Raw genomic sequence first — 15,114 nt, forward strand, 5'->3', positions numbered from 1 at the left:
AGCACTGTGAATATATATGGGATGCAACTTCCAAATTCACTTACCAAAATTGCAGTCATGTCGAATGGCAGATGTGTCCAAGTCATCCCCTCCCAAATATTTCTCTAGCCGTTCTACGGAAACACTGGCCTAGAGAAGGACATAAAGGATAAAAAAAACCTCAGTGACAAGCACAAGTAGAGGAGTTTGACTCCATCATCAGCCTTGGATGTGGAAGCAGATAGCCAACCTGCCAAGCTTCTTGCCCATGATTTGCTATTTGCCACACCTGGAACCTCTGGCCCCCTACCCTCAGCCCCCCTCCCCAGCGTGATTCAGCCACACCTCAGCCCTGGGGGCCAGCCCACTCTGAACAGAGGGAAATTAAGATGCTCTATTTCAGCCCCTCAGAAAACTCACTGTGGTGTGGGGGGAGGTCAGTTCTACTGCTCTCTTTGGACCTAGTTCCAGAAACTGTCTTCTGCCTTCTTCTAAGACAAAACTTCTGTCTGGTTCTGGTAACTGGGCCCCTGGCATGTTCTTCTTTAACTGAGTCCATGACCCATACGGTGCCTCACTGCCCACATGCCATGGTCATCGGGCCCCTTTGTCATGCAGGGAGCTGTCACCACTGCTGATCCTGCTTTTGCTCTCTATGCGATAAACTATCTGAATCTAAAAAGAGCATGTTATTTATCAGCCAAATCTATCAGCCTTCCTTAACACCCTCCAGTACCAGGAGAGGTCTTTTCCTAAACCCCAGTCCTTCCTATGGCCTGAGCGGTCCGAAGCCAGCCACCTCCAGGATGAATGCAGGTCGCCACACTTTGTCATCCTGGCTGCCTCACCAGTCTGCCACCTGCCCTGTGAACGTCCTCCTGAGGTCTGGTACCTGGTCTATCTCAGTGACTGTGCTCAGTTTTCAGGATCAAAACACTCCCTATGGCCCATTTTCTGACACCTTGAGGCTCCCAGGTTGCATTTGGTTTTACCACCATGTATGTGGCTTCATCCAAAGAGAAGCCTTTTCTCTCCTTTTGTGCCATGTTTCCCATATGCTCCATAAATACCTCACAAGGAGATGGACGAGACTGGGATGATTATCCTCAGTTTACAGTCAGAAAAACTGGGGCTCAATGAGCTTGTGACTTTACTAAATCAAACTGTTGGTCTCCAGAGACCAAAAAAATCTCTCTAATTGAAGGTTCACCAGCAGAAGCTAGAAATGAGGTATGACAGACCAGTCATTCTGGACTCTAAGGCTTTTAACCCGAGCTAATCAGTTAGCAGTGAGAGTTCCTACCTACCTGGAGCATGGTGGAGACTATCATGGGAAGCATGCTCATGGGAAAGCGCAGGATATTGAAGAGGGTGATGGAGGTGAAGGCCTTTTCTGCATCCAGAATATTACTGCTATCCACCAGGACGTAAACGGAAAACGTGATCACAGACACCTGGAAAAGCAAAGCCATCAGTGATTTATTCCTAAAAGAGATCAAGCAGCCTTGCTCTAAGTCTCAGGAACACAGTACTGTATCACAGTTGAAGGAGTCTTAGGGATTATCTCAACCCTCCCATGTTACAGATGAGAAACCCTGAGCCCAGAAGAGGAGGAAATATCTTGCCTGAGGTCATAAAGTCAACTAATGGCATTGCTGGGACAAGAGCTCGAGTCTCCTGGCTCCTGTTATCAGTGTTCCTTCCGCTACAGACCCACGCGGCCTCCCCAAGAAGATGAGAAGCCTTCCCATGCAGACCATGCCTGGATACCACATTCATGCTGAACCCCCTGGAAACTTGTTCTGGGCGGCAAGACCACCAAATTGTGCACAAGGGTGAAACTAGATTTGGGGACATGAGGTAGGAATAGCAGCATGAGGACTTGATGAGCCCCTGGATTTCAGGGTCAGGCCTACAGGTGCAGGCAGTCTATCTAAACAGACCTTCTTCTCCAGAAAGCTGACCCAGCCCACTGACTCCTGTCACTCACCAGCACCGGAGTTAAGTATAAGAGAAATATCATCACAGACTGCAACTGCCCAAACGTCAGCAGGTTCCTGAGCTCTTTCTTACGAAGGTCGTGGACTTGGTTTTGGAATGAAGGTTCCCAGGCAAAATATTTCAGGATCTAATAGGATAGAAAACAGCACAGCTTACACTGGTGCCCCAAAAGGACATCAGGTGCATACCATCCACCCATGTTTCAGGATATGCTCCCCAAAATTGGGGAAGTAGAAATTCAGATTATAAAGTGTGATTACAGAAAGGTAACTTGTATTTGTTGACAACTTACTAGGTATACAACGTTTTATATACATTATCTTACTTAGTCCTAAGTGTGACCAACTGTCCCACTTTGCCTGGGATTAAAGGTTGCCCAGGATATGGGGCTTTCAGTGCTAAACCCAGAAAGTTCTGGGCAAACCAGGAAGAGGTAGCCACCTACTCTAACAGAATTACTGCATCCATTTTAACAATAAGGAAACAGGTTGAGAGAGACTAAGTAACTTGCCCAAAGTCACCATCCTAGCGAGTGGTAGAGCTGAGACCCGAAACCAGGTCTATGTTTTCATTTTGCCACATTGGCAAGAAGGCATATAGAGCTCTGTGTGGAGAAATAGCAGGATGTTCAAAGGGGCCTCTGTTTCATTTTCAAGAGGTTTATGGTAATATTAAAGTCCATGAATTCAAAAACAACGTATATATTAAAAAAGAATTTATTGGTCACCTCTGAAGGATGAAAATGCATTATTTTGAAATCTAGTAAATAGAGGAAAGAAGCCTGTATTTATCCTGCCTATCCTGTACAAACTTTATTTTAGGGTAACCAACTAGCTGATTAAAGATCATTCTTCATTACACAATTCCAGCTAAGCAATGGCAAAGGAATAATGGAATTAAAACATCACCCTTTTGCAACTACTAATGAAATAACAGAATAAGGCAATGATCATCAGTGGCTGCTAAAACCTTTATGACAGTGGTTTTCAACTTTGGCTGCATATTAGAATCACTTAGGGAGCTTTCAAATATATATATATATATATATATATATATATATATATATATATACACACACACCCCCAGAGAGTCCAAAAAAATGGTTTGAAGTAGGCCCCAAGCCTCAGTGGGTTTACAAACTTCCCAGGGGATTGAAATGTGCTGCTGGGGCCACAAATCACTACTCTGGGTGAAAGAACAGCAGGAAACACAATAAAGGATGAGTCAGGCTGACAACGCCTGGACCCCATAAACACTCATCATCGCTAAGTTAGGAAGCAAGCACTCTCTGAAAGTATCCTTGCCCCTCAACCCCACCCCAAACAAACAAACACAAGAAACAAACAGGCCAAAATATACTCAAGCCTCTAGATCTAACCACCAATTTACAAGAAACATTGGAACAAGACAACTTGTTTTCTCTAAAATGACCAAATGACTACTGTAGATCAAAAGCACTGTCAACTAAATGCCATGTGTGGACAGTTTTTGGATCCTTATTCAAACTAACCAACGGTAAAATAAAATAAAATTAAAAAGACATGTATGAGGTAATTGGGGAAATTTAATGGTATCAAAGGACTGTTTTTTTTTTTTTTCAGGTATGCTATTGGTATTGTGGTTATGTTAAAAAATGAAGTCCTTATTTTAGAAATACATACCCAGTATTTACAAATGAAATGACAAAATATCTGAGATTTGATTTTAAATAGTCTAGCAGGGCATGAAGTGGAGAGTGGGGATATAGATGAAACAAGTTAGGTCATGCTGATAATTGCTGGAGCTAGGTGATAAATCCATGGGGCTTCATTAAACCATTCTCTTTACTTTTGTGCACATTTGACAATCTCTACAGTAAAATACAAAAACGAAACAAGCCATTTAACATAATTAAATAGAAATCATGATCAAAAGAGGTCCTGAGAGGAGTACCAGGACAAGAAACAGGAGACTTCCGGGCTAATGAATCAGAAGTCATGAGACACATCACAGGCCCAGAAGCAGAAGTCCACAACCTCTAGCAAGTTTGTTAAGCCCAAGAACCCAATGTTGCCGTCATTGTGCCCAGAGAGTCACCTACACTCAGCTTCTTACCTTGATCCCACTGAGAACCTCATTCATGATCTTTAAACGGTTGTCTTTATACTTCATATTTTTAACCTGCCAGGAAAAAGTGAAACAAACACAGAACACACTTCCATGTGAGAGGGTCCAGATTTGCTGCAGATACTAAATCTCAGTGGTGCTTGTGGCTGTCACTTGGTGAGAACTTGAGGTGCCCAGTGATGGGCTGTCTCTCCCACTCTCCCCCTTGCCTCCCCACCCCTGCCACACCCACCTTCTTTCTGAACCTGAACAGCCTTGGCCCGACTGTGCCCTCCTCCTAGGTTGTTTTTTCCATGGCTTCCTCCTTCACATTCAGGTTGGTGTTGTCCAGAGCTCAGCTCAATGTCCCCTCCTCACAGAGGTCATTCCTGATCCCATAACCTAACACTGCCACCCACCCACTCACTAGCATATCACCCTGTTGAATTCTCTGCATAGTACTTATCATAACTGACATTTTCCTTCTTTGCTTTTACTTGTTTATGGCCTGAATCTCCACCCCAAGTAGAACGTAAGTTCCACAAGAGCAAGAGCCTTGTCTAATTTGCTGCTGTGTTCCCCCCAAAATAGGATATACAAAAAATATTTTTAAAATATTTGCAACTAAATGAATGCAAAACAAATGGACTAAATGACATATGCCACTGAGTTCACCCATCCAAAATATGATTTCCGGCATAGCTAACAACTGTCCACATGGAGCCCTGCTACCTGGTGGTAGCAGGGTTGATTGCCAGGATTTAGGCCTAAAGTTTGGGTTGCTCATGTGACTGCTCTGTGTGGCTGGTTTGCATTACTATGATGGAGAAACAGGGCCAATAATCACTGTGCTAAGAACAGCCCAGTGGAGCAGGGTTTAAGAGTTACATGCAGGGTCCCTGGGCAGCTCTTCTCTTTCCAATGAGGAACATGAATCAAGACAGAGTATATAAACCCTAAGAGTGGTGAGAAGATGAAAAGGGAAGATAAAGCCAAGCTCATCTGAGACAGTGGCAAGTCTTCTACCAGCTTTGCGTTGCTCAAACTCCAGTCACAAGTCAGAATAGAGGAAATAAAAGACTTTAGACTTTGAAGAACATAAACATGTCCCCAGTGACTGTTTCTTTACCTGAATAGCCCTATTCTTGGTGGCAATTACCCCATTAATTGGGATTAGGAGCACCATCACCCCAACACCTGCTAAGACTGAGGGTCCCAACTCTGCCCACAGGAAGTAGATGGACAAGGAAATCTGTAGAACATTTGACCACAGCAGGTGGATGAAGTTGGTCACGTCCATGAGCTTCTGGGCATCCACAGACATCAGGTTCACTGTTTCTCCAATGGTGTACTGCTTCCTGGCCTGGTTGGATAGAGTCAGCGCCTAAAAACAAAGATTGGAATTGGGACACCTGGACAAGGCCAAGGATACTGGGGAGTGAGAGGGAAATTCAGGAAGGAAGTGAAAGACAGTAGAAGGATGGGCTCCATATGGACACAACTTTTCCAAAGGGCTGGGATCTTCTTGCCACTAAATCTTTTTTTTTTTTTTTTTTTTGAGGTACGCAGGCCTCTCACTGCTGTGGCCTCTCCTGTTGTGGAGCACAGGCTCCGGACGCGCAGGCTCAGTGGCCATGGCTCACGGGCCCAGCTGCTCCACGACATGTGGGATCTTCCTGGACTGGGGCACGAACCCATGTCCCCTGCATTGGCAGGCGGACTCTCAACCACTGCGCCACCAGGGAAGTCCTTGCCACTAAATCTTACACACAGTGTTCTCTCATTCTTGACCACTCTTTCCTGCTATTCCTACCTTCCCCAACATCTGTTCCTCCACACACTTTTTTTGCTCAGAAAAGTTCTATTTATCTCTTAGTGTCAACTTAGATGGAACTTCTTCTCAGAAGACTTCCCTGACTCCCAAGTTTAGGTGAGATATTTCTCCTGTGTATTCCCCTAACAACCCGTGCTTACCTCTGCCATGACATTCACGACACTTCACTGTGTAATTTTGTTTTTCTATTTCTCCACCAGGTGTAAACTCTGTAAGGACAAGGGCTACATCTGTCCAATTCACTACTGCTTTCACATGCACACAGTAGGGAAACCAAATACTGAAGGATGGAAGGAACGGAGGGATGAAAGGAAGAAGCATGTATTCATTCTTGCCTTGCAGACTTTAATGTGGCAATGTTATTTGGAGCCATACTGTGAGGAGGTTGCAACCATTCCCAAGGAGGACAGAGATCTTAGAATGGTGAGGAAAGCTGCGGGGTTCACACACTGGAAGCAAAATGACTTATTGTCAGGAATTTGAGGGCAATATCTAGATGCCTGAATCTTGCAGCATGAGCCTCTTGTTCTCTTGTTAGAGAGATCAGAAGGCTGACACCCACAGTCTGTCACTTACAGCAGTGCCTTGTACAAATGCTCCCAGACAAGGGGCTGGGGGGTGGGTGGTGGCTGCATGAAACCAGCTTGTACTACGCTCACCGAGCCACCCTCTGGTGTGGGCTACATCTTTCCAGAGGAATGAAAGCCTTCTTCTAATTCCCACAAGGCAGTATATGGGCTATGAGTGGCCCTAGAGATCACCTTCATCCTCCTCCTAGAAGCTCTACTGTCATGTTACTCCATCAATAAAGTCTTTAGACTATATCAGGATTCTTGGTTGTACAGTAAAAAGAAGGAAATTTCCTAAAATGTTAGGCTACCAAGGTTCTAGAGACATCATTTCACTGCTATGCCTCCCCTTTGGTATTGAAAAACAAAAACAAGTAACATCTAATTACCCTTCAAGGTAATCACTATACTTCCCTTTTTTCAATAAATCTTTGTAAAGTGGTAAAGTCATTAATTTAGTCCCAATAGCCCTTGTCTAGAGGCAGGTCCTGTCTATGTGATTCTAGGCATCGAAATGATCTAAGCCCTACTTCTCTGTAAACTAGGGGTAATGCAGTTACTAAGAATTGATAATGGATGTAAAAAATGTTTCATAACATTTCATAAATGAAGCATAATCTAAACATATAAAATTAGTCAATTTTAAATTCTATTTTAGGGACTTCCCTGGTGGTCCAGTGGTTAAGACTTCGCCTTCCAATGCCCGGGGTGCAGGTTCGATCCCTGGTCAGGGAGCTAAGATCCCACATGCCTTGGGGCCAAAAAAACAAAACATAAAACAGAAGCAATACTGTAACAAATTCAATAAAGACTTTAAAAATGGTCCACGTCAAACAAAATCTTTAAAAAAAAATTCTATTTTAGTAGCAATATTTATTTGAATGAAGGTCTCATTAAGGGCTCTATCCTTATGGATTGTAACAGTTGCAAAACTTGGAACATATCAATATTAAGAATCAAAGTAGTGGAAATGAATCATCACAATTGTAAAAGTGTACGTTCATAGAAATGTCTGAGACAGCCTGGTTAGTGACCTCATATCCTGCAAACCAGCAGAAATACAGCATCTCCAGAAGGAATAAGGGGATTAAAATTTTAATTTTGGAGAAGACAAATTCCAGTGTGAGGGTATCTGGAAGTTCAAAGAACTTGACCAGACTTCTGATCTAAAGACATTTGGATCACCTCTCTGGGTCTCTCGACGAGTCAGCATCTACTCAGGAAAGACAAAAGACACACTGGAGTCTTAAGAGAGGAAAGCAAAGGATAAAATCAGGAACTGTAACAGAGAAATCACTATGATGGAACACTCCAGTGGTGGATGAAAAAGAGGAAGAAAAGGCAACCGACTGATGTTCTGACCTATAAAAAGTATCATCATCTCCTAATGGATGAATTTTCTCCTCAGGCTTGTAGTCACTATTTTCATTTCTTTTTATTTATTTTTTAAATTGAGATATACTTGACTCTACTTTCATTTCTTAAGGGAAAAAATGAGAATTCACCTTGATGTCTAGGACGGAGGGAAATAAAGTTGCTCTGAGAAAGTTCAACATTAAAAGCAACGTGTCAGAGGGAAGATGGGGAAAATCATCTTAAGGAAATGGAATAGCTCCCAAGTCTGCAGAACTTGGGAAGTTATTTACAAATCCAAATATTGAAGCTATTTACAAATCCAAATATTGAAGGTATTTACAAATCCAAAAAAGGAATCAGGCAGAGGACGTGTTGGTCGTTACTCAAGACTGAGAAAAAGAAGTTGCTAGGCAAAAGTCAGCCTGAGGAGATGGAGTCCTGGTTCACAGAGCGTTCTAGTCTATGGCAAAACTGTGATTGGAGATGGACACACCAGGTCTTATGAGCCAAGTTTCATGTAGTATTTGGTTTAAATGTTGGTGATTTGAAGAGTCTGCCCTTGGCCAGCTTCTTTTCTGACTTTACATTCTGTCCCAAGGTGTTGTCACCTTGTGGAGAGAGGAAGGAAGAGAGGGACGGTATGCAAGCCTTCAAAGCTGGAAGGCAGATCCCGGGCAGAGAACAGCTTGCCGGCTTTTCCCTGGAGTGCACCCCACCCCACACACACAGACGCTCTATGTCTGTATACACACTTTTCATTTTCATCTCCAAAGAAATATCTAAAGAAGGCTGTGTGTTTAGCCAAAATCCAGTGTTGAGATCAGTTATCATTTCCGTCAAATTTTCCTCTATCTGGGAGGAAATGCTCACGTTTACAAAGGGGATTTTCTTTGGTGATGCCTGGCATATTCCACTTACCTTCTTGTATACAGAAGCCATGATGGTGGTCCGTACTTTCATGCCCAGCATAAAGCACAGTTTAAAGTAATACTGAAGGCAGACAGACTGGATGAGGGCCACGGCGAAGAAGAGGATTGAGTAGAGATACCCAGTCCACAGATATATGTCATGGTCATTTGCAAAGGAGATCAGCAATCTGCCAGAGCAAAACCAAGTAAGTGGTGCCGTCAAGCCTCCGAGGGCTCTTCACCCTCCTCGTGCACAGCCAGCTACGCTATCCTACCCGGTTGGTAACAAAAGTGACCAGAATTGTTCAATGCTCTTGGAAGACTGAGCTCCACAGCCATGCCAGCACTCTTGCCTTTTTTAGAGATAGGCAGCAAGGGCTAAGGGTTGACGACCCATGACCATGAGACGGGATAACGTGTGCTCCACAAAGCTGCCACTGCAATGCTTTCTTTGACGCTCTCTTTCCCTACCCTCTGGTAAAAGAGGATGTTATGTAGCAAGTTGATTGATTCCTGGAAAGGAATTAGGACTTGTATCCAGCGTGAGTTAGAAGGGTTTCCCCTGGAGGATAGTTCATTCCATAGATCCCGGCAGACTGAAGTCCTGTCATGATTAACCCGAACCTCCCACTGAATGCGTGACTGTGGAGCAATGAGGTTACAGAGACTATGTACAAGCCTCTCCTGGGGTATGAGGCCCACGTTTTGGACATGACTCGGCTCACAGCAGTTCTGTTTAAGAAGAAAGCACCCCTAAGAAGCATCTGGCTTCCTACGAGGAGAAGGACATGGAAAAGAGGGAGGCTAAAGATCTAAATGATTTTTCAGATCATTTTAGATCTTGAAAAATGCCTTGTGCTTTTCATGAACACAAAGCTGTAAGGTTGAAGAAAATTATGAGCATTTTAAAAAATGGAAACTCAATAATAGTCTCCTGCCTGCATATACAAGGGGCAAAAAGCAGAGTGGCAGAGGAGGCCCTGCAAGGACAAGCCAGGGCCTGGGGACTCACTTCAGCAGCTGAGGATTCAGGAACATGAGGATGTCATACACCAGCTTCAGCAGGAATGATTTCAGGAGGATGACGTAGAAAGTTTTGAAGAGGGCTTTCACCAACCAGGACCTGGGGAAGTCTTTAGTGGTCTCAGACTTCTTTTTATTCTTTTTAGTTTCTTCCTGGGTACAAAACCAGACAACATCAGTGCTTGCAGAGCTGCGTGGTGGAAGACTTTGTCTTTACTGAACAGTTCCCAAGTGTTAGCCCCTGAGCCCTGCTGCCCTCTTTGTACAGGTTTCGGTCTTCTCTCCACTGCCTGATCCCATTCACCCTTTTAGCTACTATCACTGTTCCCCCCTCTCTCCCTCCTGATACTTCGGATCTATTTTGGATTAGGAAAACAGGCAACAAACCTGGTGAGAATACCATGAAAAAGCAAAGAACAGCCTCTGACTGGGGGACTGTGGGGCATCGTGGGAGGGAAGGGCATGGGCGTGATTTTATATATATATATATTTCGGATGCTTAAAAGTCTTTCCATTCTCTTCTTGTTCATGGTCATTGTGGGATGTTATGGGTCGAATAGAATCCCCCCAAAAGTTATGTTGAAGTCCTAACCCCCGGTGCCTTAGAACGTGCCCTTGTTTGGAAATAGGGCCTTTGCAGATGTAATCAAGATGAGGTCATTAGAGTGTGTCATGGAATGGGTCTTACTCCAATATGACTGGTGTCATTGTAAGAAGAGACACAGACATGGGGGAAGAGGACACATGATGACAGAGGCAGAGAGTGGAGTGAAAACATCCACAAGCCAAGGAACACCAAGGACGGCTGGTAAAACCCAGAAGGTGGGAGAGGCAAGGAAGGTTTCTTCCCTACGGGTTTTAGAGGGAGCATGGCCCAGCTGATGCTTTGATTTCAGACCTCTGGCCTCCTGAGTTGTGAGACGATACATTTCTGTTGTTTTAAGCCACGCGGTTCGTGGTGCTTTGTTTCAGCGACCCCGGGAATCTACTACATGCAATATCACCACCCACTCTCCCGCCTCTTCCTTTTCCTGTCTCAGGAGTCCCCACCAGGCCCCCAATTCCAGCCTCTCAGCCTCAGTGACATCCTCTTGTAATTCCTCTCACTGAGGTCCCATCTGATTTGTCTCTTGCCTGAACACCTGCCTCAACCTGCTTCCCAGCTTCCACTTTTGCCTCCCAACCATCCGTTCTCCTGGCAGCTGCTTCAGTGGGCTTTTAACAATGTAAATCTGACTGCATTACGCCTCTGCTCAAAACTTTCCACCGGCTTTCCATCAGAGTTAAAATAAAATCCAGGCTCCTCACCATGGCCCATGAGGGTCTACACCCCTTAATCCCTGCCCCTTTCCCCGAGCTCACCTCACCCCTCACTCAGCCTCTCTCTCCATGCTCCCGCATCCTCTTTCTCTTCTTCAAACAAGCCAACCATGTTCCCCTCTCTGCTTCCCCCATCCTGCGCCCTCTGAGTGAAATACGCTTCCTTCTCATGGGCTCTTTTCATCGCTTGGATCTTTACCCAAATGTCATCTCCTCTGAGAAGCCTCTCCTGTTACTCTAAGGAAGCACTTCACTCCAGACACATTAACATGTTTTCTTAATACTCTTTCAGACTGATCCTTATACCTGTGCCCAGAATGGTCTCTGACACACAGTGGTACTCAATAAATATTTTCAAGTGAATAAAAAATTAGCTGCTAATGCTAAATCCCACCAATGTGTAGATTCTAGTAATGCTAAGGTATTCTTTTATTTTTCTATTAAAAAAAACATTTTATTGTGGAAAATTTCAAATATACCCCAAATGAGAGAGATCAGTACTACATTATACTCCCACGTAACCATCACTAAGGTACTATTAGTATTGTGAATATTACTAATAATATAAAATGCACTGTAAAGTATAAAGTGCTGTCAAAATGAAAGGACAGATTCACCAGGACATTGGTGTCCTCTTGCCAAAGACATACAGCACATTCGAACAGACACTCGTGGGAAAGTTACCAGGACAAGGACATCTTGGCTTTGACTCTGCTTCTTGTCCAAACCATGCAGCCTGGCTCCAGGGTTCCGCTGGGAGTTCTTCTGCTGCCGTTTCTGGAATGCCTGCCGGGCCTTCTGCAGCTCTCCTGCTGTGTACTTTTCAAACCTGCTGACTAGTGTCTTTGTTTTAGTCTCTTCATCAATATCCCAGATATCTTCAAGCGTCAGAGGTTTCTTGAAGCCTTTCAGAACAATGCTGGAACAAGAGTGACCCACAGGCTGAGGCCCTGCAGGTGGGACCAGAGGCTGTCTCCTCGCTGCCTCTGTCAAAACCATTCAGTCCCAGGATGGAGGGACAGAAGAATGGGGCTTCTCCCTTGCTCTACTATCCCAGCTCCTAGCTCTTGGAACTCGAAAGAGGAGTGGGGAGAGCAGAAAAGGGAGTGGGTGGGGGTGATGGAAGGTGGGAGAAAACAAGAGAAGGGGAAGAAGTCCTACTGAATTGAGAGCCAAAAGCGCATCACCTCCCCCGATCCTGTTCCTTCCTTCTCAAACACTGGCTGCCTCTCTGCTGCCCTGGCATCTCCCTGAGGAGCCTCCACGATGCCCTGAAGGAACTGAGCAGACCTGGGGGTGCCTCTAATACTCTCTCTCTAGATCAGGGCTCCTCAACCTGGGATTTGAGAACATGGATGGAAAATAAATTACATCTTTACTTTTATTAGCTTCTAACTGAAATTTAGCCTCTCCTTCTAATATGAATGTAGTCAACCCACCACAGTTCTAAAACAGAGTACTTGTTACCAGGTAACAAAAGTCACAGATGTTTTCATGGCTCATTTACACTCATCACTGCTTTGAAACTATTAAACCCAGCCAGCATTAGGTCTTGATATTTAATGCATTAATAAAGAAGCACATGTATTACTATATCACAAATTTGGTAACTACATTTCAATATATTTGTTTCCCTTTATAATCCCATGTCTTTTATTGTACACATTTAAAACATCATCTGAGAAGGGATTCATGGGTGTTACCAGGCTGCCAAAGGGGTCCGTGGAACTACAAAGGCCAAGGACGGCTGCTGCAGATCCTCTGGAAGCCCAGAACAGCTATTTCATCCCTTACCCGAGTCTGTGCCACACTCCTTGACCCCAAATTTCCCTTTTCCTGTCCTACTGCCTCCTTTTCCTCCTATCCTTTTTTTTTCATGGAACTCCTCAGGCTACCAAGAGCAAACCCCACTCCTTCCTCTCCTCAGCTTCCCCATCTGCCCAGTGAAGGGACTGCAGTAAACTGATCTGTATGTTTTAACATTCTCTGACGCTAAGTAGAGGAGAAATGGAAGCCATGGCAGGCACTTTTAAAATTCAGGAGAGTGAGGGGGGAGGGATATAGACAAGCCACACTCCAGGTATTTCCTACCTGTCATACCAACTAAAGGTGATGCTACTCAGAAATGAAGCTGTGGTTGAAGGATGCTGCAAGACACACAAAAAATCAGACAGTAAATCAATTAGAAACAGGAATTCTATGGAACTCTAAAATCAGAAGCAGAGTTTTCTAAATATGATGTTGTGCTAGAAACTAGACATGACACTGAAGTAGGCTGGTCAACGTGTTTGTTTGGAGACGCTAAGGTCACCAGTAGAATGATAACTTTTTGGCATAGATGTAGGAATTAACTGTCTATGCTGAAGCTTGGTGGGTCAATATAAAAGTCAGTGTTTCCGGGCTTCCCTGGTGGCGCAGTGGTTGAGAGCCCGCCTGCCGATGCAGGGGACGCGGGTTCGTGCCCCGGTCCGGGAGGATCCCACATGCCGCAGAGCAGCTGGGCCCGTGAGCCAAGGCCGCTGAGCCTGCGCGTCCGGAGCCTGTGCTCCGCAACGGGAGAGGCCACAGCAGTGAGAGGCCCGCATACCGCAAAAAAAAAAAAAAAAAGAAGTCAGTGTTTCCAAATTCTAGTCACTTTGTTTCCTTACATCACAAAATGGACTATACTAGTATATTCTGGGCTTGTGGGACCTTCATGAGACCTAGACATCTCAAAGTTACATCTGTCAAGATACCATCCAATTAAATAATATATGAAGTGGTCATATTTAGAGTCTCACTTTTGATGAGTCATTTTTTTCTGAAAATGCTGAAAGGATCAGGACCAGGATCTGGAGTGCATAGCAGATGAGGAACACGCAGGAATAGGCCAGGTTAGGGTTGCTGCCCTATGGGAGGGGACAAAGAAAATGAGCCTTTTATCTGAATTAAGTCTAAACAGCCCCTATGTATCAATGCTTGTGATCAAAGTCTGTTATCAAATCCCCTAAATACAATCCTACCCTGCAACTCAATTTACCTTATGTCATTTACTCCAACTTAGAAGTTGCCCAGCGGTACCTCCTCATATCACCATCTCTTTCCTCCTTACCCTTAAGAGTGTCCGGATCAGAGTCTGAAACTGGAAAGTGCCACAGAGTATTGAGAGAATCCAGAACACGGACAGGAACCAAGAGTCCTTCTGTACACACCATCGCCTGCTGTGTTGGATCAGCAAAACCAGGATCTAGCGAGAAATTCACATCATGTTTTGAAAAATATTGTCACTAACACCAAGGACAAGAGGAAAGAAGGATGTCAGAGAACAGGGGAAGAAACGGGGGCTGAAGGGGGAGATTGTTGTAACTAATCTGACGCCAAATAGTACATTTCCTCCCTGATACCATCCGACTTTTTCTTTCAGGACCCCAGTGCTCTCTCTGGAACTCCCTTCCCTATCCCATCTCTATTCACCACACTTGGGCAGGGAGTCAGAGAAGAACACAGAGGGTCACCACCTGCATCTAAATGGAATAACTTTGGGAGCCAGAAAAATCTTTCTGAGGCCCAAGAAAATAATTTCAGGCACTACAGTAATCAGGTTGGGGAGGCAGATTCTGCTGAATAGGTGCAAGGCGTCTTATCACAATATTTTCTAATAATATTAGACTAAGCAATTAGCAACAACAAAAAACTTTGCCTCGCATTATTCACTTAGTTACAATTAATTAAATGTTGTTTTCCCAGACCCAGTGCTGTGCTAGTAAACTGGCATTCTGAAAACAAAGCCATGATTTGTGGCATGTGTGAATTTCCATGGTATAAATACTCCCACCGTGGTGGATTTCAATCTCCAACATGATGTCACCAAACTCAGGATTGGGAAGAGAGGCGCAGTCTGCTCCGTGAGCTGGCTCCAGCGCACTGCTCTCTAGACTCTTCTCTGCTTTATAACAACAGTGACAAAACGAAGTCCTTACAGGGGCCAAGCAGAGCATGTTACTGAGTGAAGTGAGGGTGGAGGACAGTACTGAGCACATACCTGGTCTAATGCAACCAA

The 15,114-nt window shown here is 44.5% G+C and overlaps 1 protein-coding gene across 5 annotated transcripts in view; it reads right to left on the reverse strand.

The window, feature by feature from the left end:
• The window catches only part of ABCC2 (ATP binding cassette subfamily C member 2), an 89,041-nt gene that overhangs the window by 63,139 nt on the left and 10,788 nt on the right, over positions 1–15,114 (reverse strand). For all 5 annotated transcript variants that reach the window (XR_009522405.1, XM_060034274.1, XM_060034273.1 and 2 more), the window contains 11 exons: positions 14,167–14,301; positions 13,856–13,963; positions 13,167–13,222; positions 11,760–11,994; positions 9,745–9,908; positions 8,743–8,920; positions 5,195–5,449; positions 4,075–4,140; positions 1,970–2,107; positions 1,287–1,433; positions 45–129 (listed from right to left, as the gene is read on the reverse strand). Coding sequence is in view for 4 of the 5 variants with exons in the window: in XM_060034274.1 (XP_059890257.1) it covers positions 45–129; positions 1,287–1,433; positions 1,970–2,107; positions 4,075–4,140; positions 5,195–5,449; positions 8,743–8,920; positions 9,745–9,908; positions 11,760–11,994; positions 13,167–13,222; positions 13,856–13,963; positions 14,167–14,301 (1,567 nt within the window). In the remaining variant the exon portion in view is untranslated. The remainder of the gene's footprint in view (positions 1–44; positions 130–1,286; positions 1,434–1,969; positions 2,108–4,074; positions 4,141–5,194; positions 5,450–8,742; positions 8,921–9,744; positions 9,909–11,759; positions 11,995–13,166; positions 13,223–13,855; positions 13,964–14,166; positions 14,302–15,114) is intronic.

This window comes from Delphinus delphis, chromosome 16, assembly GCF_949987515.2.
Source record: "Delphinus delphis chromosome 16, mDelDel1.2, whole genome shotgun sequence".
NCBI lineage: Eukaryota > Metazoa > Chordata > Mammalia > Artiodactyla > Delphinidae > Delphinus > Delphinus delphis.